At 45.1% G+C, this 21,582-nt stretch overlaps 1 protein-coding gene across 2 annotated transcripts in view; it reads right to left on the bottom strand.

The window, feature by feature from the left end:
* Positions 1–21,582, bottom strand: part of LOC125878768 (trinucleotide repeat-containing gene 6A protein-like) — a 46,950-nt gene that overhangs the window by 6,304 nt on the left and 19,064 nt on the right. The window contains exons 4-25 of one of the 2 annotated variants that reach the window (XM_049560125.1): positions 19,787–20,090; positions 18,440–18,487; positions 14,774–16,804; positions 14,452–14,647; positions 13,397–13,866; positions 13,040–13,171; positions 12,769–12,930; positions 8,619–8,795; positions 8,261–8,427; positions 7,972–8,049; positions 7,628–7,795; positions 5,489–5,608; positions 5,170–5,307; positions 4,625–4,708; positions 4,321–4,495; positions 3,025–3,168; positions 2,637–2,807; positions 2,390–2,530; positions 2,190–2,297; positions 1,740–1,970; positions 1,413–1,483; positions 92–231 (exon numbers count right to left, since the gene is read on the bottom strand). In XM_049560125.1, the coding sequence (XP_049416082.1) occupies positions 92–231; positions 1,413–1,483; positions 1,740–1,970; positions 2,190–2,297; positions 2,390–2,530; positions 2,637–2,807; positions 3,025–3,168; positions 4,321–4,495; positions 4,625–4,708; positions 5,170–5,307; positions 5,489–5,608; positions 7,628–7,795; positions 7,972–8,049; positions 8,261–8,427; positions 8,619–8,795; positions 12,769–12,930; positions 13,040–13,171; positions 13,397–13,866; positions 14,452–14,647; positions 14,774–16,804; positions 18,440–18,485 (5,150 nt within the window). In that variant the 5' untranslated portion in view covers positions 18,486–18,487; positions 19,787–20,090. The remainder of the gene's footprint in view (positions 1–91; positions 232–1,412; positions 1,484–1,739; positions 1,971–2,189; positions 2,298–2,389; positions 2,531–2,636; positions 2,808–3,024; positions 3,169–4,320; positions 4,496–4,624; positions 4,709–5,169; positions 5,308–5,488; positions 5,609–7,627; positions 7,796–7,971; positions 8,050–8,260; positions 8,428–8,618; positions 8,796–12,768; positions 12,931–13,039; positions 13,172–13,396; positions 13,867–14,451; positions 14,648–14,773; positions 16,805–18,439; positions 18,488–19,786; positions 20,091–21,582) is intronic. The other variant, XM_049560126.1, reaches the window with a different exon arrangement.

Genomic DNA, 21,582 nt, shown 5'->3' with positions numbered 1-21,582 from the left:
CCCTTATGAGCCTGGGTCAAACACAGTACGACCGCTTTATCAATGGAATATAAAAGTAGAGTGTGTTTGTGTGTGTGCGTGATGTCCTTACATGTGCAGGCTCTTCTGGGCCTTCGCGGCCTCATCCTTGGAGCTGTAGCATACCACAGCATTACCATGCGGCAGGTTGAGGTGGAATGTGATCAGAGGGCCGTGCTGCATGCACAAGGTCCTCAGGGTAGAGCCGTCAATCTGTGACACACAGAACAAAACACACACACACACACACGGGGGATAAATGGAGGCAGATGTTAGGCAACTGCTGACAAATATCAAGTACAAACATGTCCCGTAAGAGTTCAGTTTGTTGAATATGAAGTGACAAAAACACTGAAAAAAGTGGCAAAGTCAGAGGAGCTGTTTTGGGTGGCCCTGACTCCAGATGTAAAAATCACATTCATTTCCCCAGACAGACAGACAATCGTAAATGACTCTTTTAGAGCTTCGATCGGCATGAAATGCTCCTCGTTCAACAATCAGTCGAAAATTTTAACAGAACTGTGTCAGAAAATATCTGGTTCCTTGATAGGAAGTCAAGTCAAGGTACTGGGCTGTGTACAAAAAGACTACAAGGGAGAAATTCAATCAATTTGCTTTAAAATTCTTGGGTGACTTTTGGAGGAATTCAAGCACTATGGTGGTGTGTTTCATTCTCAGCTGCAATACAGAAATGTTATGAGTTCACTGTCACTCTGATTCACGCCTTTGACTGGCTTCTTCTCCATGCCAAAAGCAGGCAAAGCTTCTGAGTACTGTAGTACGTTCAGCCATCTGCCATGACAAAATAACAGACAAAATAAGATGAAACAAAGCAGCAGTGACTAAAACTGGTTCTCCTGGAGTGAGCCAGTCAGATCGGACATTAAACGGACTTCATCCTGCGAGCTCCCTGGTACAAAGTCCGTGTAATAACCAATTGAGCCTGAGTGTACGTAAAGCAGGTCACTGTCCAGTGAAGTCACAGTGAGCACAAGGCAAGGCTCAAACAAAACCATGAGGGCGGCAATGAAAATGTCCAACTGGAGAAACAAAGAGAGTCGGGAATTTGTGTCAGTTAGTGCTGTCATCAAAATTCTTAGAAAAACTGAAAGAAACGCAACAGACTCTTTTGTTTACGACCACATTATGAACCAGCTACATCATCGCGGTGTAACCAGCATCATATCCTGCCTCCTGTGCACTCTACACGGGCGTCACCCCTCGCCTAAATGAACAGGGTATTTCCAGTAGGTGAGAACGCTTCTGACACAAAAAAAAAACTCCTGTTGTGTGCTACAGAGTGTGAAACTGCTACTCCAGACAATGAGCGGAGCTGATTGTTGAGTTCATGTGAGAAAACGACTATATGTTCAGTAACATTGGGGATATGGTACCTGAGGTGTGAGATTTTTTAGAACAAGCCATTGGGTTCTCCCTGAGCTGCTGCTGTCACCCCAACTGGAACCTGCCGATAAGAGCATGAGGCACAGGTTAGAGGAGTCCAGTCAAACAACATAGATGAAATAACTGTTCCACACTTAGGAGCTGTAAACCCTGCATTTCTACATCACTGCAAAAATTTTGACACATAATTCCCTTTTCTGCACTGATGGTTTCTTCCTCCACACACCCACTCATAATAAAAAGAAAAAAACCTGAACAAATCCCAGTTATACAAACAGGTCTACAGGAAGTATATGTGTGCCGAACTCTGCTCTCACCAGGTGTGTATCTGGACTCAGTGGAGCCCCAACCCCCCAGCCTCAGGGCAGAGCCGTCCCAGCCGGAGGAGGCAGAGCTGGGCTTCTGGCTGGTGAGGCCGGGTGGTGGTCTGGAGGGGGCGGCCACAGACAGCGCCTTGGGAGGCAGGGGGACCTTCCACAGCTCATGGGCCAGGGAGGGGGTGGACACAGAAACGCCGCCGGGAGACCACTTTGACTCGCTGGGTCTGGCTGCAATGAGAGAGGAGAGCGTAGTGAGACATTTTTCACACCCTCGCGTCCGTTTTCACAGATCTGTTGCTGTCGTACTTCTATGCCACACGTTTATCATATAATCCTAAAGCAAAAGTACAAGTTTAACGATAAAGAACGCAGAACAGACGGGAGAGAACACAGTGTTAGGGTGAAGGAACGCACTCTATAAAGGTCAGACGCTTCTTTGCTGCATACCTGAAGTGCTTTGTGCTGTACTGGTGAGGGAACCGCTGTGGCTGGAGGCACGAATGGATGACCAGGCACTGTTAGAAGGCATCGTGGTGTTCAGTGATGAGGATGGCCCTGGAGAACAGAGACAGGGTTAGTGCCTGTGATAGTTTGGTCAATAGCTTTTTTATCAAATCTCAAAATCAAAACTCATGTGTGTGCCTTACCGTTGTTCCTGTCCCTGAGGTGGTCTGTGTCGCGGACGGTGTTGATGGAGAGGGTGTTGATGACACTGCCGGGGGTCACATAAGGGTCAGTCTCAGGGTCAATGTTGGGGTAACCTTTCCAAGGCTCCCCGGGCCGGAACTCTGCAAACAGACACAGTGGTGAGCAGGTTTAAATTTAAAAATTAAAAATAAATAAATAAATAAATAAATAAATTTGTTTTGTTTGTGCATGTGAGAGCTTATGTACCTGGGGGCCAGGTGACAGTGTTTCCATGGGGCGGGGGGGAGTTGGCACGGGGCGGCCAGCCATCGCCCACCGAGCCCATTGATTGGCCGGGAGGACTCAGGGGAGATGGGCCAGGAGACAGGAAGTCATAGAAGGGAGAGTCCTCCAGACGCAGCCCAGACGACATAGCACCTGTGGGACCAACACACACAAACATTAGGCTGTGAATCACACAGAATAAGACTCACTGGTGTGGTTTGATTTTATACACAAAGGTGCCATCAGAGCGTTATACAATCAAACTACAAACTTTTAAAGCCATATTTTAAGTCTACAGGAGGCGAGCGTGCAGGAAGTAAACGTTTCTGATGCTACTGCATTACTGTCACAAACACAGGTTCCTCTTTACCAGGTTTGCTGTTCTGCTCCAGAGGGTCAGTAGCCCAAAGTTTCTTCAGTCTGGACTGGGGCGGCTCTTTGTAGCTCACAGCTCCACCACCACTACCTCCACCGACACCCATGTCCAGGGATACATTCAGGTTAGAGTTCAAGCCTGGTGGAAGCACAGAGAGAAGAGATTCAGTCACTCTTAATTTAAATATACACCTATATGTAGGGCTGGGCGATATGACCAAAAAAAAAAAATCTTTGATTTTTTCACAAAAAATCCAATTAACGATTTAAATCGATTTTTTTCCCCTCCTAGTTAAAAAAAAAAATAAAAATTTGCGGCTGGTAGCACATACCTCGGGTCCAAAACTTTTAGCATGTGAATAAACCCAAGCTTTTACACGGTAGCCTATTTATGGGCACCATATCTCTTCCAATATACATGGCGACTGCATCTGTGATGGCTTTTCACCGGACCCCTTTCTTATCATACGGCAGCGTTTCCCCTACCATCTTATTGGATCACAACAGAAGTCATTTAAGGTTACCTTTCCTATAGAACAGGTCTATACCTTGTCCTTTTATTAAACAAACTAAATAGCCTTATGTTACAGGCTGAGCCTGATGTGTGTGGCTTGTGTGTGTGGAGTTGTGTATGTGTGTAGTTGATGTAGGAGGTATGAGACGTTAGTGCGCCGGGTGTGGTGTGTGACGTCAGACGGATGCGCCCCAGGAAGTGTCAAAGGCATGTGTTATGTTGTTTACATCGAGCAGCCACAGTGAAGAAGCCTACGCAGTTCTGCATGCTGTTTTTGAGTTATTTCCCTCTATGTAAAAGTCGGACACTGATGACAGAGGCTGTGCATCATCCCTGCAGTGCTTAAAATAAAGTGCTGTTCTTTAACGCAGACGAAGTCCCGTTGTTTATGTGTTGTTGCCACAATGAGCTAACACAAGCTAAAGGAGCTAATGGTCTTTGGAGGTCCCTTTACTACGGTTTGGGGGTCTGCCAGCTTGGTGTTGTTAACACTTATTTACACAACAGCATGTCATTTCTGTCCCTACACGGTGCGCATCTAAAATCCTCCTCTGCTCTCTGTGTCGCACACGGATAGCTGGGGAGGGGAGCCGCAGAGTATGGCCCTGATGCGCGCACGCATGCACGCATGCACGCACACACGCACACAGGTGAGCACACCAAAGCGCTGAAGAACTCGTTCCCTTTCTTGAGAACGAGTTCTTCAGTGCTCGCTGCCATGCTGTTTGTGTATCAAGTGCGCAATTTGAGAAATTACTCTCATGGGAGCTGACGTACTTAAAGGGAAGTTGCTGAAGGATCCGAGAGCAGCAGCATCCTTCTGCATCTCTGGGTTATTGTGGGACAAGTAGTTATCCAGGTATGGTTTGTGGGGTGGGGCCTGTTTCAGCAGGGAGGGGTCCAGGTGCCGCGGCGGCTGCATCATTGATGGAGACGAACCAATAGGACGTGTCTAAGGATAGGAAGATAGAGAAACACGTCAATGAGGCGAAACCATGGAGACAGTATCATCTCACAGAATAGAAACTCCTAAATTTTGGGTGTAGTGAAGCAGGATTCAGAGGGATTTCTGGACACACACCTGTTCAGTCGGTCGTCCCACAGGCATGGCTCTCTGGCTCTGAGCTTTCTGCTGTTGCTGCTGCTGCTGCTGGAAGAGAAGACGCTGCAGACGGACAAGAATAAAAATGTAAATGAGAACAGTCTGCTCATGTTTTTTTAAGCTTAGCAAAACATTTTACTGCATAGTACTGTATTCTTCAAATACATTTATAAGCAGATTAATAGAGTTACAATAAGCAAGCCAGTCTGACATACTGCAACGCAACATTATACAAGACTCATGCATGAATTTGGTTCTGCTTTGTGTTGAGGAAATTCAGCCTAGCACTATTTTAACAAAAAGCTACCGAGGCTTGAATTGGCAACGCCGAAAAACTTAGCTCTCCTACGCTTTTCTTTTTATAGTGTTTCAGTGTCTGACTGCAGATCTTTGTTGTTTACAAGAACACTGATAAACATCAGAGGCTTCGTGCACCACAACATAAACCTAAAACCATGCAGAAAATGTCCGTTCCTTCATGCCTTTGTGTATGCGTGTTCAAGTGCATGATTCCATCACTCTACCTGTAACTGGTTGATCTGGTTGAGCTGCGACAGCTGGTTAAGCTGGGACAGTTGGTTGAGCATAGCCACCTGCTGAGGGCTGAACAGAGGGTTCAGACCTCCGTTACCTCCTGGGTACTTCAACAGGGATGGAGGGACCTGAACACAAACAAGATTTTGGTTTTAGTTTTTGGAGTGCAATGTCATGTCACATTGTACTTTGAATTGGAGGTTAAACAGAAATCAAACCATGGATGAGAAAGTGGGACCACATTTAGTACATCTAGGGACATGTAGGTCCTCATGAAAACAACATCATCATTTCGTGAGTGTGCTCTACCTGAGAGGGCAGGATGGGTGGAGGCACTTGGTTACGGGGGTTGGGTTGGGGTGGGGCCTGGGACTGGAGGCCACCTCGGCCCTGTGCTACGCTGCTGCCACCCATCATAGGGTTTACATTCTGAGCAGGGAAGACACAAACACACACACAAGTGGTCAAACAACTTCAGACAAACTTAAACCCAAAGTAAGCTCAGTGGCAATCCCAAAGGAAACTTTGAATAACTCTAGGAAAAGACATTTCTGTCGACATTTTGATGGACAACCTGTTAGAATATCACTCTATTAGTCTCTAATTGAATGTATCTTATTGTCGATCCTCTTCATCCTTTTGCACTCACCTGCCGAGTGCCCCCAGGACTAGAGTGGGCAGGAGACGGCCCAGAGTCGAGACAGGGGATAGGCTGAGCAGAATTGGAAGGGGAAAAGCTCATGCTTTGATTGGAGGAGAGCTCGTCAGAAGCTGCATTATTGTAAGCAGAGGGGGAAACGGACAGCTGCAGAAGCAAGGCCAGTCGCACAGCAGATGGACGGCAAGCACAGAGGGACAGGAAGCGCATCAGCAGCCAAAGAAGTGCAGAGAGGGAAGGAGAAAAGAAGGAAAAGAGTTAGTTTTGCAGAGGAAGAGGGAGAGAAGAAAAGAGCCAGTGATGTGAGGACAGAGGAAACGAGAGGGTGGGAGTCAGACAGATAGAAGTAAAGAGAAGAGACAAGCAGCAGAAGGAAAAGAAGCAAAGCCCACAGCAGCTTTGTACAGAACTACGTCAGGAAATGAATCATTATTGCATAACTACTAGGAATGCACTAAAAGCTTTTTTTTTTTTTTTTTTAAATGTATCATCGCATTTAATGACGTCATAGGAAGCAGCAGGAATAAATACAATCAGGGCGTCTGGCAAAAGTTCAGCCCAGAACGGTCACATCATGCAGCACCAGAGTCCTACATCCCGTTGAATGACCGGCGGTGACTCATGGGTGGTATTTTGTCTTACAATTTATTTCCAGGTACTGTTTTGTGTAAAATAAGGAGCATGTGGGTTGGATTGAAAATGCCCGATAAGGGGCGTCGGTGGCTTAGTGGTAGAGCAGGCGCCCCATGTACAAGGCTGTTGCCGCAGCGGCCCGGGTTCGAGTCCAGCCTGTGGCCCTTTGCTGCATGTCTCTCCCTCTCTCTCTCTCCCCCCTTCACACTTAACTGTCCTGTCCATTAAAGGCAAAAAATGCCCCCAAAAATATCTTAAAAAAAGAAAATGCCCGATAATACAAATATCTGAATAAACTAATAAAAATAATGCAATTTTACGGTTTAACCTTCTAATCCTCTCGCTGCTGACTTTGTGTGTTGGTTTTGCCTTTTGCGCCGTTTCAATCAGATGTGTTACAAACAGGTACGTTAACTGTGGAGATGTGTTGCTCAATATTATGAGAACAAGCAAAAACATTTATCTGAATTGTATTTTGTGAATTATCAGAATCAGAATCAGTAATTCTTATTTGGTCACAGGGGGAAAATTGCTCCGATGTAAATACTGAGCAATAAAATAAAATAAATTAGAAATGAAAATGTACATTAAAATAAAAAGTAAAAAAATTAGCAGCATATCAGATGCTGATTTAAAATTCAAATGTCAGCGTTGTGAATGAAGCCCCGAAGCTTCAAACTACTCGGTGCAGCCCCAATTAATTCATATTAATAAGCATCGGATGTGCATATTGCATTTGATTTTGTCATTTGTAAGTAACACAGCCTTATTAATATTTCATACAGTTGAGACGCAGCATCCTGCAAACAGCAAGTACCAAATGAAACATCCCTTTTAAAATTCAAATGCAGTACATCAAAACAACCACTGTGGGGCACAATAGGCCTGAGAGAGCACTACCAGCCAGACGTAAGCAGCAGACGACACTCAAGAGACTCTTCCACTCCACACCTACCTTATGATCACCACAGCAGCGACGGGCTTGACCAAACCTTTATCTAGTAATGTTGTTTTATCACAGAGCGTGTGCATTACCAACCCATTAAGTGCAGATGCAACACGCCAGCTGTATTTCAGGCTGGCAAAACACGGCTTGTGCTCCTTCTCTTTACCCCCCACACACAGTATATACCACATAAACTAAACAAACTGCATACCTTGTCATAGTAAGGGCTGCGATCCATGGCAGACTCCTTGTGGAGCTGGTGACGAGACCCAGGGTTCTTCCCCATCACTCCATTGAAGTCTCCCATGCTGCCCATGTCCATGCGCTTGTCCTGCACCATCCCTGCTCCTGTCTTCATGGAGTCGTCAGGAGAGTCTCTCTGTGAGGGAAAAGACAAGAAAATTGGATTAAAGAGACATGAAAGCATCCATTTATCAAAGAGGATGAAAGTTCTAAAAACTGTTAAAAAAAATGCAGGTGAATCACATCTCTGCACACGAGTACTAAAATTTAATGTGAAAGAGCAACAGCAGAGCAATAACAAACAGTACTTACAGAGAAGTTCATGCTGTTGAACTGGTTGATGAAGGGTTTCATCCAGGGTTCATCCTGTTTGTTGACTGGTTTGTTCATCTGCAACACAGACAAAAAAGCTATTAACTCCAGGCATGTGAAGCATTAGCAGGGAAGGCATTTTCAACCATTTGCAAAACTGTTTCTGTTGATAACACAGATGGCTGAAGGGACTCATGTTGTGCTCTGCCTAAATGTCAGGTGTCTGGTGAAAGTAATCAATGTTTTCATGTTTGGGATGAACAAATACTGAAAGCCAAAGTCAACAAACCTTGTTGGAGCCTTTATGCTTGTAGTTCCAGGTGTTTTGGTCGTGGGATCTGCTGTCCTGTTGGCTGTTGTTCCACATGCCGATCTCCACCTCCTCTTCCTGGTCCCAGCTATTGCCCATGGACGCCTCCTCACCACCCCATGTCTCCATGGGCTTGGGACCTGGAGCTACAAAGAAGGTACGGACAGAGGAGGAAACTGATTAACAACACAGCTCTACGGTTCTATTGCTCAGTTTATGCACTTCCTACAGGAAAATTCTTTCTCCTGTCCTTTTGTTCAAGGTAAGGTAGGCCTTCTTATAGTTTTAACATTATCATACTCTTCAGATGCATGTTCATTTTCATGTGTGCTCTTACCAGGCTTGCCCCATCCAGACCCAGACTCTCTGTTATCTCTGCTGGGCTCATCCCAGCTGGAGCTGGTGTCCATGGGTTTCCCCCAGGCAGACGTTCCATTGTCCACTTTCACAGGTGGAGTGGCGGGAGGCTCCCACGTGGAGGACTCTTTCTTCTGAGGGTAAGGGTCACCCCAACCTAGAGAAAAAGACGGAGGCGTCCATTAGAACGAGAATATACATTCATTTCATTTATTATCTTCATTATTCATTTTAGACTCAAACAAATCGGAGGGCCCTCTTCTGGTGTTCGTTTTCGGGGAAAAAAACAAACCACAGTATTTTTTATTTTTTTGCGATGTCCTCAAAGTTTATTGAACTTTTTTTTTTTAAACCACAGTATTTAACGGCGAGAGACAATACTTTTTTGATTCTGTTTGAATTGTGCCATGAAATACACATATGACATGATGTTTGTCAATTTAAAATATAATTTTGTGAGTCAAGACAATGGCAGGTTGTTGTAAAACTAATTAAAAACTACAATAGTCACACAGGTGACGTCACAACTTTCTTGCTGAAGCAACAATGCCTGTGTGTTTCGGAACAGGATTTATTCACACACGCAACAAGTCGTGCTAGTTTTGTTACTTCCTGGCTAACAAAAAACCCCCCCCAAAAAACAGGGGTCACTGAATAACACAGTGGTTCCCAACTGGTCAAGCCATGAGGTCCAGATTTCTCCTTCGTCATTAGTTTAAGGTTCGCACAGTGTAATACATTCAGCGTCATATTTGGGTTTGGCCATGACATCAAGCTAGTTTGCTGTCTCTGTCAAGTAGCTGTCCATAAGTCACTCACTCTACAGCAGGAAATGGCACTTCAAAATAAAAGGTCTGTGTTGGAAATTCACTGTACTTAAAAATAAAGTATGAAAAGTGTAATTCATAGCACAATTCAAATGGAATCAATCTGAAAAACCAGAAGGGGAGCAACTTCGCCTGTCTATACTTTCTAGGCATTATTTAGGCCAACAAAATTTTAATGCAGTTAATATGTCATGACATGATATTTCTCAAGGGATGTAATCTGTTTTCGGCTTAGTGTCACAGCTCCTCCCATTCAGAGTAGCTGTATTCAGGCTTGTTTGGACACTCGCGGTTGGAAGTTTGGTGGTATCATGTGAATAAAGTGATATCAATGCCTGTTATTTTAATATGCAGATGCATACAGTCTTACTGGGGACCATACCCTCATTTTCATGTTTACAGTGATGCTGCACATCTACATCGTTTTCCTCGGCTGAAATCAGAGAGCTCGGGGTGAGAGCCCTGCTCATGTCCCTGGGGAACCCCGCGTCAACCTGCTTATGTAAGTGTTGTTTACTTTAACTCTTGTGGGCGTGCGGATGTGTGCACGGGCACCCTATGCACTTTAAAATGTGAGACTACGTGTGTTCAAGTGCGTGTGCAAGTATGAGTTCAAAAGGCTCCCGTTACAGCTGACCACCCAGACCTGCTACTTTCTCCCTCCACAGGAGGCGTTTGGGGAGATGCCAGGGATACCTCCCTGTAAAAATAGGACAGATCATGGGGTGGCCTCAGGCTCCAGTGTCCCTCATGTGACTGGGCATGCTCGCACTCAAGTGCTTCCACATAACAACACGGAGAAACATGCACACAAAGCTAAACGGCTGATCAGCACATAAATGGATGTTATTATGAGGTAGATGCACACACATACGCACGGTTGAGTGTGCGTCTGACGAGATGCAAAGACACACACCAAGTGACAAACTGGCATGTATTGCTCAGTTTGTGTAGGTGCATCACTTGATCTACTAAAAGCTGGATGAGAAAAATGCACGTGAATGAATGTGTTTGACAAGCTGTAGACATTAAAAAACAGACTGAATATATTACTTAATTTTCAATTTTGTGTTTAACCTTGTTAAATTGTGTCAAGCTACAAATTGGAGTCCACAGTATCTATTGTACTGACCTACTTAGTCCAAATAATTTTCTCTAAAATTACTGTGTTGCTGTTTTCATCGATTTTCGCACTTCAGTGTTCACAAATGTATAAAACCAAAACCTGCTAAAATTAATCAAAATCTACAACCCGATTATTTTTCTCATTACGGTAGCTGCCTCGTCTGCCGCACCCTTCCCAGCCATCCACTTTGCTGCTCCAGTTAGCTCGCTAGACAGCCACCCTGAATAACCCCGGCAACCCCTCCCTCTTTTCCCCTCCTCAACCCACTTCTACAGAATAGCTGCCTTACTCGTTTTAGTTTTCCCCCCATCTTACATTGGAACCATTCCTATTACTAAGTCACCAGACCTCCTCCTCTACCACTCATGGTCTCCCTCGCTCTGTTTCTCTCAAACCCAACAAAAGCCAGTGTTTCTACAGCAAGCAGAATTGGCGGGTGAGGGAGAGAGGGAGGAGGAAAAAAAGGCGAATGAGAGAAGAGAAAAATCGATGCTCTTAGCATTCCAAAGGGATGACTCAACTGGCTTTACAAAAAGCCCTCAACATAGACAACACCATAGGGAGACGGGGGAGAATGGCTGTACGTGTTTGTTTTCTCTCCGCGCTTCTGTGCAAATTGTGTATGCTTTTGAATACATCTGTGAATGTGCGTGCATCCACACTTTTGTGTCTGTACTGTCTAAATCCTTTTAAGACATTATTTCAGCTATCTCAAAAAGACAGTGTGGGTGGGACTTGCACCTTTTTATCCATTCAAGGCTTACAGACTGCACCGGGAGGCTTGCACTTACATGCTCGAATCATTTTAGATACTGGCTCATGTCCCAGCATTTTTTTAACATAAATCTAAATATCAAGCTCAAAATAAAATTTAAAAAAAATCCCAAAAGACACTAATCTTTATGCTAATCTGTCCAGACTCTGTACATCAGAACTGTGCATTGGAGAATCCGCAGAACTAAAGAATCGATTGACACACTGTCACTCAAGAGTGTGACCATTTAAGTATCCCTGCAGGCTAAAAAAAAAAAAAAAACAATAATGAAAAGATCTGTGCTGACTATCTGGGCCTGAACTATTTGGAAACAATTGAGACTCAGCCATGTTTGAAAGTATGCACATGTTAGAGGTGTGTGGGCATGTGCACAATTACTTGTATTCCTGTCTATTTGCGTTTTCATTCATACTCAAAGCTGTGTGAAAGACTGTTAAAACTGGGGCATTTGAGTTTATACTGGCCTTACACCAAACAACTTTTTAAGCGATTTCACTGCTGCAGACAAATTTCCAATGTTGTAATAAAATTATACTTTTACTTTGGTTTAAGATGGTCATAAAACTCAGTCTGAGCTGGCTTAGGGTTAGTCTTTTTCTCGTCCTCATGTCCAACAAAATTAATAATGTTCGATTTTATTGTACGTTTTTAGTGTTGGCTCACGCACATAGTGCAGTTCAAGTGCGTGGATATTGTCAAAAACCAATAGGTGTGCTCTCTCCAGCACAGTGAACATGTAGGGGACTCCGGGGAGGCGTAAGAACGTGAGCGAGTCTCTGTTCTCTTGTACAGTGGAAAAGGAGAAGAAATGAAGTTGTATCCGTGAGTTTGTGTTCAATTCAGCGTGTATTTAAACAGTGTGCTTCTCATTCTCACAGTCTATTCCCACTAAAATAACGCAGCTAACCAACAGAGGCTGGTTCCAAAATGTTAAGTTTGCATGCAAACACATTTTATCTTTGTAGATTATACTGATGCTACATTGACAAGAATAGCACAGGCATATGAGGCGTTTTATCTTGCATTTCTTGAGTAATGTGTTTTTGAGGACATTTCGGAATCATTAATATGTCATATTTTTTGAAGGGGGTTTGGCCTTATATTTTCCAAAAGGAGCAGTCTGGGAAATAATGTCAAGAGGAATCTAGTTGTAGGCTGAAAATATAAATTGTTTTCTGTTGTGAGAGGGTGTCAGACTTTAGTCTTTTACAAGTCTTTACAAAGTCTTCCAGCATATGGTAAGCATACATTTATTCAGTTCTTATCTAGTCCATGAATAGCAAAGACTTCTAATGTATATTACTAAAAAAGTATTTTGATAAACCATAATTAACAGCCAAATAATTTAAATTCTCTCAGCCATACAGGTGCGTGAATTATGTTTGCATAATTTCAATCTTACCAGAACTGCAGCTTTTGTCCTGTGCCATAGGCTGAATGGGCTGAGGAGGATGCATCGAGCTGCGAGCTGAGTGGGACTGGTGCTGAGAGGATGGACCCACAGCCTCCTGGTCGGATTGGCCAGTCCTGTTCCACATGTTGACAGATCCACCGCTGTATTTACCTGGGAAGAATATTCAGTTACATGTTGAGTCAAAGTGAAAAACCTGGACTTTCATGTGATTTTATTCAGGCTTTGCACATTTTTGAGCAAATTCACAGTCTGTGTTTACCAGGGTCTCCCCAAGCTCCTGTCCCATCATCGATCTCCATCCTTCGGCGAATGGACTCTGGAGAAGGCTCTTCCCACCCTGTTGCCACTTCCTCCTTCTGACCTACTGTGGGCATGGGGCCTCCCAGCCAGCCTGAAGTAGGAACACATAACAATAAAAGTGAGTCATCAGTTGTACGTCCTCCCACATAGTTTTCGTGCTCTTGTTAACAGCTAGAATTCAGTTTTGGTGCCTTATAGTCTTGTTTACTTAACACCTAAACACAGACATGCAACTACACGAGGGCTTGCTCATAAACAAAAAGGAAAAAACTCTTGTTCTGGAGAATGTTTCTGACAGGATGAATGGCCTCATTACCTGTTGGCTTGTTAGGAGCTTGACTGCCTCTGGACATGTTGGATTCAGGACCTTTTCCCCACTCGCTGGAGGGTTTGGGATTTGGCTCACCCCAGTTCTGGGCTCCGTGGTTGTTCTTCATTGGCTCACCCCAGCCCTGGCTGTTACTCTGAGGGTTGGGTTTGTGGACCGAGTCGCCCCAGTTGGAGCCTGGGTTCGGAGTGCTCTGGTCTGGAGTATTTGATCCTCCGCTCCCCACCCAAGTGTTGCTGCTGCTGGTGTTGGTTCGGCTTGGCTCGCTCCAACATCCAGAGCCTGACCGGTCGCTGTCGCTGTCCCAGCCCGCTGAGCTGGCACCTTTTTGGGGCTCCCCCCAATGGTTGCTGCCCCCTGCTCTGGCACCATCTCCATTACCCCAACCTTCACTTCCATTTCCACTACTGGAACCCCAGCCCTGCTGAGGCTTGGGAGCATTAGTCCATGTATTGGACCTAGACAAAAACAACGAAGGTGATCAGTTAGGCATAAAATTACATAAAAACTACAACTACCGCCTTGTGTTGCCTTCACCAACCAGTCAAGTTGCAGTTTACATCTATGTCTGTCCAGACTCATGATATATGTAGTAATCACATCAAAGGGATTTAATAAAAAAGGCACTGAATATATTGACATGATTTGATATGATTACAATGAATCATTTCTGGTCAGCACCATGCTGTCTTCACTTCGGGAATATTTTTACAGGGGAGTTCAGAAGCCTGATAGAAAACTTCATCATATGCATGGGCGCAAGGGAGGCTAGCAACAGACAGGCAGCAAGCAGTCGGATCAGCTGATGTCCCGTAAAGAGAACATTACATTAGTATGAATTCTTGAGTTATGGCTAAGTGTTGTGAGGTCATAGTGGCCTTTGAGCACCAAAATCTTTTTAGTTCATTGTTGAGTCCAAGTGGACATTTATGCCAAGTTTGAAGAAATTTCCCTCAAGCTGTGCTGGAGATATCACCTTCACGAGACTGGGATGGACAGACAACCCAAAAACAGTATTTCTATAATGCTCAAACATAAATCACCTGTCATCTTTGTTAATGTTATTGCTCCAGGTGTTGCTGCTGTTGTTGCTCCCCTTGTAGCTGGATCCATCGTCCCAGCCACTCTGCCCGCCTCCTCCGCTCGCTGGGCCTTTGCTGTCCCACCCAGAGGCTGGCCGGTCCCCCCAGCCAGAACCTCCTGTACCTGGGCCTGAGCTGCTCGGCCCACCCCCCCAACCTGCAAGTACATGAAAGGGAAATCAATGTTTCACCCATTTTTCTGTTTTGCAACAGAGGTTTGTGTTCTACACTTGAATACTTTTGTTTATATCACTAAAATGTCATGTACACATTGTGGCCTTACCTCCAGAGGTCTGGGAAGGAGCTGCCGGTGTTGGTGCGCCCCATCCGGAGCCTCCGCTGCTATGCTTTCTTTCGTCTCTGGGACCTTGGAGCTGTTTGTTAACTGGAGAGTTGACATCCCAGGAGGTGTTCTGCCGTATGGGCGTCTGTCCCCATCCAGTGTTGGACAGAACCCTCGGGTCCACATCCGTCCGACACACAGCTAGGGGTACAGGATGGTTAACTTTTCTGCGATTCCCCCCTTTTGACTGGCTGTCTCTGTCTGAGCTGGATCGGCCTCCGGAGCTCTCTCCGCTTCCCTCACTTCCTCCAGAGCGACCCCAACCACCAGTGACACTCCCCAAGCCATGGCTTCCACCTCCTCCCCCTCCACCTCCCATGCCCATGGCGTCATCCTCCAGGCTCTTCCAGCCATTGTTGGCAGAGCTTCCTTTATGACTTCCAGCATCTGAATGGTTGTTACCAGGAGCTGTTGATCCCCATTCTCCATTTGACATCTTGTTGTTAGATGTGGAAGAGGACGATGAGGACGAGGAAGAAGACGACGCGCTGCTACCCCAGGGGCGAGGTATCCCTGCTGGAGGGCCCATCGTAGTTTGGTTCCCATTGCCTGGTGTTTGGCCTGCAGAGCCTGGGAGTTGATTTGAGCCGATACCCCAGGACAAGTTGCCCTGAGGCTGGTTTGGGTTATTGGCGGGCCCCTGGTCCCAGCGTGGGGCCCCAGTGTTATTGTGGTTATTATTACTCTTGTAAGCAGCAGTAGAGGAGATTTGGGGGTTCCCAGCCTGCATTAAGGCAGGGTTTTGGGGGTTCACAGTGTCTGCATTTGGGGGGCCCTTGTCTCCAGGGTAGGTAGTTGCGCCCCAAGGCGTACCGAAGGCCCCAGGACCCCCCAGCTCTCCTTGGGGGTGCTGAGGAGCTGATGAGGGGTTTCCATTGGCCAGCGGACCCCCATTCCCTCCTCCAATAGAGCCCCAGGAACAATCCCCGCTGAGTGGGGGTGAGGCGGTAGAGTTTGGTGGACTAGAGGTCATTGTGGCGTTAGTAGTAGTAGTAGTAGTATTCATCATAATAGTGTTATTTGGTCCATTGGATTCAGTGTTAAGGTTGGTAGGCTGTAGGCCACCATTTCCACTGTTGCTGCTTCCTAACACCTTGCTGCTTGCTGTACCATTATTCACCTCAGTGTCTTCCATCATACTGCTGTTGTTTGGAGCTGCCATGCCACCCCAGCCCAGCGTGGGGGCCTGTTGGGGGGCTATACCCAGTTTGGAACCCATCCCCGCAGCCTGTGTAGGCCGTTGGCCCTGGGGCACTGGGCTTGGGGTTGAACTCTGCGGCCAGGCACCGTGGTTGGCATTTGGGTTTAAAGTGTTTGGGTTTAACCCTCCATTAATGCAGGGGGTGCTTCCACCAGTGGTGCCCATGTTGCTGCCCCATACACCACTATTATTGACGGGCTTGTTGTTGTGGTTACCCATGTTATTGCTGCCAATACTGCTGGACCCAGCCACGGAGTAGTGGGAGGACCCGGTGACGTTATTATTTCCATTACTTGCACCGCTGATGGTTCCCATCCCTCCGCCAATTACCTGACGAGCGTTGCCGTTGCTGTCTCCATTCACTGAAACGCTGACCATCATGGCAGAAGTCACCATAGAGGAGGAGGGAGAAGATGCTGTAGAAGACACAGAGGGAGAAGCATTTGCTGACATCATCATCACTGTTGTCACAGCGGCGAGGTTTTTCTCTGAGCCGATCGAGGAGCTAGAGTCTGCGTCCATGCATTCTGATGCCAGCTCAGGGTCTGATCCTGACCCGCAGCCAGAGGAGGAAGAAGACGAGGAGCAAGAGAATGAAGAAGAGGAGGGAGGCCAGACGGAAGAGTTGGTTGAAGAGGGGTTGTTGGGTTTGTCGGTGCTTCCGTCCACTAGGACTTTGCCCCAGTTGCTGTTGCTGTCACTGCTGCAGGGAGAGCCAGAGGACCAGGGGGAAGGCTCATACTGCAAGTCCAAGCCAGGATGCTCCAGACCTGGAGAGAGAAAGGTGGACATGGCAGGGGAAACTGTTAGATTAGAGATTTAAAAAAATAAATAAATAAATAATAATCGAATGTGAATTTATTCCAAGCATGTAGCAAAGCTGTCATATTTTTTATTGTCAAGATATTATATGACAGTAAAATTTATATATTAAATAAAACAACAGATGTGATTTAAATTCCCCTCGTTCACAGTCACGTTGAGATTTTTCTATTCCCTCCAACCTTCAGCTGCCCAACTGTTTTGGACATGATCGGTGCCAGGCCTGAGCCTGGACACAGCTGCCACCATTTTGTCACCACAGCAGGACCCAAAAGCATGCCAAAGCTATAAACTAGGATTCAGGGAGGCAGAGGACGACCATCAGCAGGGGAGGAGAGATGGAGGGCATAGGGGAGATGGCAATTGTGTTTGAAAAGAGGGACGGAGGATGGAAGGAGCGAGTGGAGAAGTGGTGACAGCCAGAAAGATTCAGACTCGATTTAAACCTTGATATTTTTCTGAATGCCTTACAACTGTCTGAGATCATCTGCATTCAGACCTGGCGTGTTTCTAAAATTAGACTCCAGAGACCACTTGTGATCTGATTCTGCCTTCACGACCATAATGCGCAGACTCATTCAGTTGCAAAGGCAAGAGCCTAAATTGTCAGAGCTACAGCAACCCTCTGTGCATCACCTTACATATCAGCATTTGCCAGCAATCTTAGTCACTCAGACAGCACTCTTGCAGTGGGAGCCCCCATTAATTTGCTGTGGCGATGAATTAAAGTACTGCTCAAGCTAACTGCCAATGAAAGCATTTTAATGTGAAGGCAGTGTTGTACAACTTCAATATGGAAACATTTCTAAATGTATTGACAATAAGGTTAGCGTACATTACCATAAGCCCGGTTTATCCAAGACGACATTTTTCTTTGACAGTTTTTGCAAATTAAAGTTTATGCAAAAACTAAATAGATCTTCAGGCAACGTATGAAAGGATATCGTCTAAAAACAAACAAACAGGGACTGACTTTTGTGTTATTTGTTCTGACTTACGAATACAATGAAAACAATAAACCTTTAGCCACAGAAGGGAAAAATCATTGTGCAGGAGCTTTTAGCTTTTGGTTTCTGAGCAAACCTTTCTTTACCAATGTTATGATGACACAGAGGGCAGCGTGCCCACAGCATTGGCTCTGAGGCAGCTCAACAATGTTTTATTATTTGAATACCAGCTTTTACTTGACAAGTCACACTTCGTCGTCATATTCTCTTCAATCACAACATCTACAGTTTTTTTTCTTTTTCCTGTTTCAATTACCCATCTCCGGGTCCTTCTCTCACTTTCAAAGCCTTTCTTTCACAGAAACTGGTTGCCAGATCTCTGTGGCGCTTATCGTGTTAGCCTGCCAAGTCTCCTCTTGCACCATTTCCACAACCACTTTCTCACTCACTCATTCAGCTCTCTCCGTGTCTGTGATATGCCATGAATTAAAATAATAAAATGCATCATCTGTCAAGGTCAGGTCAGACTGGGTGTACCTAGTCTGTCAATCACGAAGCAGAGGGCCAAAGTAAGACATTGGGAGCGAGAATGAAACACAAGAAGAACATGGAAGGAAGGAGGCAATGTGTAGTCACCTGTTTGATTAGGGGAGTGGCTGACGGAATCCCGAATGGGAGCCATGCCTGGAAACAGAGAGAGGAAAGACTGTCAAACAGACTTAGAGGGAGTTAGAGCTAGAGCCAGACAACAAACACAGTGGGGAGATGTTAGAGGCAGTTGGGACAGATAGGACATTTAATAAGAATCAAGCAAACAGACAAGGAAATAAGAGTGTTACAGTCAGAGGGATTCAAAGTAAGAAGGGCTTGCAAGTAGGAGAGCATAAGTGGACAGACCCTGCTAAATGCTAAACCTACATTATGCCTCATTTTCACTGCATAGTTGAGCTAAACTCGACTCACTTTTGGTATGAGGTGCTTTTCTCAATTTCATTTTCCACTGCAGATGAAGGTGGGACTCTCAATTGAATATCCTAGAGGCCCCACGTAAACTGCCTTCACATAATTTTCAACGTGACACTCGCTGAATCTTTTTCTCAGCAACCAAACAGAGGAATGTCTGCACATAAACTGACCACGACTGCTTATTTTAAAATTGGGTTGAGTGAATTAAAAAACATTGTGGTCTGGCTGTTTAAAAATGCTGTGTTTGTGTCATGCTAGTGACCATTTCCTCTGACCAATCAGTCTGCAGTGTTTTAACTACAGCTCGCTTAGAACCTCGACTGGGGTGGTACAAAAAAAGTACCAGGTACTATCCACAACTTTCGCAAATGGAAAACCAAAAAAGAATGGGTAAAGGTGGGTAACGTCGGGGTGTGCCGGTACCATGCAGTGGAAATGAGGCTCTAATAGTTATAATTGGTTATTCATATAACAGTATGAAGTAGTATTTGAATTTACGTAACTCAACAAATAAGTAATTACGTTTCCAAATGTGTGTAATCCTTAGTGAGCTGTCTGCTTATTCTGAATTTTAGAAATGTTTTCACCCTTTAGCACAACCCGCTTCAATGAGTTTCTGAAATCTGCAGTTAATATAAAAAGTCAAAGCAAACCAACACAATTTTACATAATCCAAACACCCTAAAAAAAATAGAAACTTTCATTTATTTCAAGGTCAACGTTGCACAAAAGAAGCAATTCAGGATACCACTGAGAGCAGCCACCTCTCTGAGGTTATTACAGTCTTCTGCAAATTGGAAATCTGTTACTTTTTATGACTTGATAAGTTTGTTTCCAACTATTTGGCATAGACATACAAGGAGAAAGTCATCAGAAGCTCTGAGCGAGAGCACACCCACATTTTAACATTTATTGCCTTTAAAAGTAATAATTGTTTTCTCACTTATCAAACAACGTTAGAGTGTGAATGTGTCGTCTCGTGTGTCTGGATGTGTTTGAGGATGCAGACTAGCTTACCTGTGAGTGCGGCTTGCGGCTCCTGGCTGGGCAGGAGGGCGTCCCCTGGCTGAGTGGAGAACAGGTGACCTCTGGTTCCCAGGTCGACAAAGGGGAGGTCAAAGGTCAAAGCTCAGAGGGCACAGCCTCAAGGGTGTGACGTGAAGAGGCAGGACTTGTCAGAGCGGGCAGCAGGCTGATCAGGCCCCCTTGGCATTGCTGAGGACTGTATGTGAGTGTGTCTGTGTGTGTATGTGTGGGGAGAGGGGAAGGGGGGGATGTGGTTTAGATTTAGGACTCTGCCTTGACTTGGTATGCTCTGGCACTGTGCAGAGAGACAGAGAGAGAGAGAAGAGGAGAGAAAGATGGTTAGGCCAATATACTGTATGCATATATCATATATATTGTTTCAGACATTCATCACTTGGGTGTCTTATGGAACATACGGTCATGTCAATCCACAGCGATCCTGCACTGTGCAGGATCAAACCATCAATGGCAGTGTTTCCCCTACAATTTTACAGACCAATGGGAACCTCCACCAGGCCAAAACAATCTTTTTTTAATGCCCAAAATACCAAATATCCATTCCAGTGTTACCCCCATATTGATTCTACAGCAGCACACTGGGCATTGTGAACTACAGCGGCGCACCACTGTAAGTCCATGAACGAGGCAAGTGTCTGTGGTTAGTTCCTATGTCTGTAATAACAGGCGGTAGTGAACGACACGCCAACGTGCGGACAGATTCGGTGTTTTTGTGGTTATAGCTGAGCTAGACCAGAGAACACTTGGTGATTCTGATTCGCCTTCATTGTTATCTGTGTCAATAAAAACTCCTGCCGCTTGCTCCCGGTGTTCTTCACTGCTGTTTTGGAAGGTAAAACCGGGAGTAACAAGCAAACCATATTTAAAGTGACATATTTTCTTTTGAAATAAGTGCTGTGTGTGGATCTAATGTATGCTGATGTGATGGGTTGTCAATGTGGATTTTGGAAACTAATAAATATTTGACAAGGAGGCAAATAGTTAATTATTTAAGGAACCTTTAAAGTGTGAAACTTGAGAACTGACAGCAGAAAAAGTGCTAAGACACCAAATAGAAAGGTCTGACTGGCCTATTGTGCATTTAGCCAAGGTAATTGTGATTAAAAAAAAAATTCATCCCCTGTGACAGAGTGACGATCGGCACAAGGAGGTTTGCAGTGGGGTTGTATCTAGCATTACTGAAAATGAAACAATTGGTGTTGCCTTCACTGTAAACAATCTCTGCCAGCGCCACCCTACACAAACAGACTAAGCTGATCACTATTCTTATTGTTTCCACGTGGCATTGCCTAAGCTTTGATGCATGGTTTCATTTTAGTGGAAGTGCAGGCCAACTCCAAAGGAGGCTACAGCACAGCTATGAAGGTTACATGTTGCCAGTGGCAGCCACTTTGACTATGCCAATACAAATATACTATTTAAATATATTTGGAGCATTTTTGCAGCCTTATGCTTTCCCTCTTTTCTCTTGTTTAAAGAGACTAATTATTCCCATCTCTCTGGTACACCGAGTGTGAGACAAGTATGTGAGTCAGCTTGGTTAGTCAGAAAAAATACCATGAAGGAGGTAGAGGGGGACTGACCACTTCACACACACCATGTCTTCTTGAAGGGGGATGAATGTGAATGGGTTAGACTAGATTAAGGTTATACAACAGGTTTAAAGCTGGCAGCACTGTCCTTGGATGTTATGGCAAGCAAACCCTCTTATCCTAGAGCAAAGGAAGACAAGAAATAAGGGAGCCAAGACAGCGAGACAAAGGGAGGCA

This window comes from Epinephelus fuscoguttatus, linkage group LG19 (assembly GCF_011397635.1).
Source record: "Epinephelus fuscoguttatus linkage group LG19, E.fuscoguttatus.final_Chr_v1".
NCBI classification, from domain to species: Eukaryota; Metazoa; Chordata; class Actinopteri; order Perciformes; family Serranidae; genus Epinephelus; species Epinephelus fuscoguttatus.
Note: the sequence above shows the minus strand (reverse complement) of the source record. Positions and strands in the feature narration are given on the sequence as shown.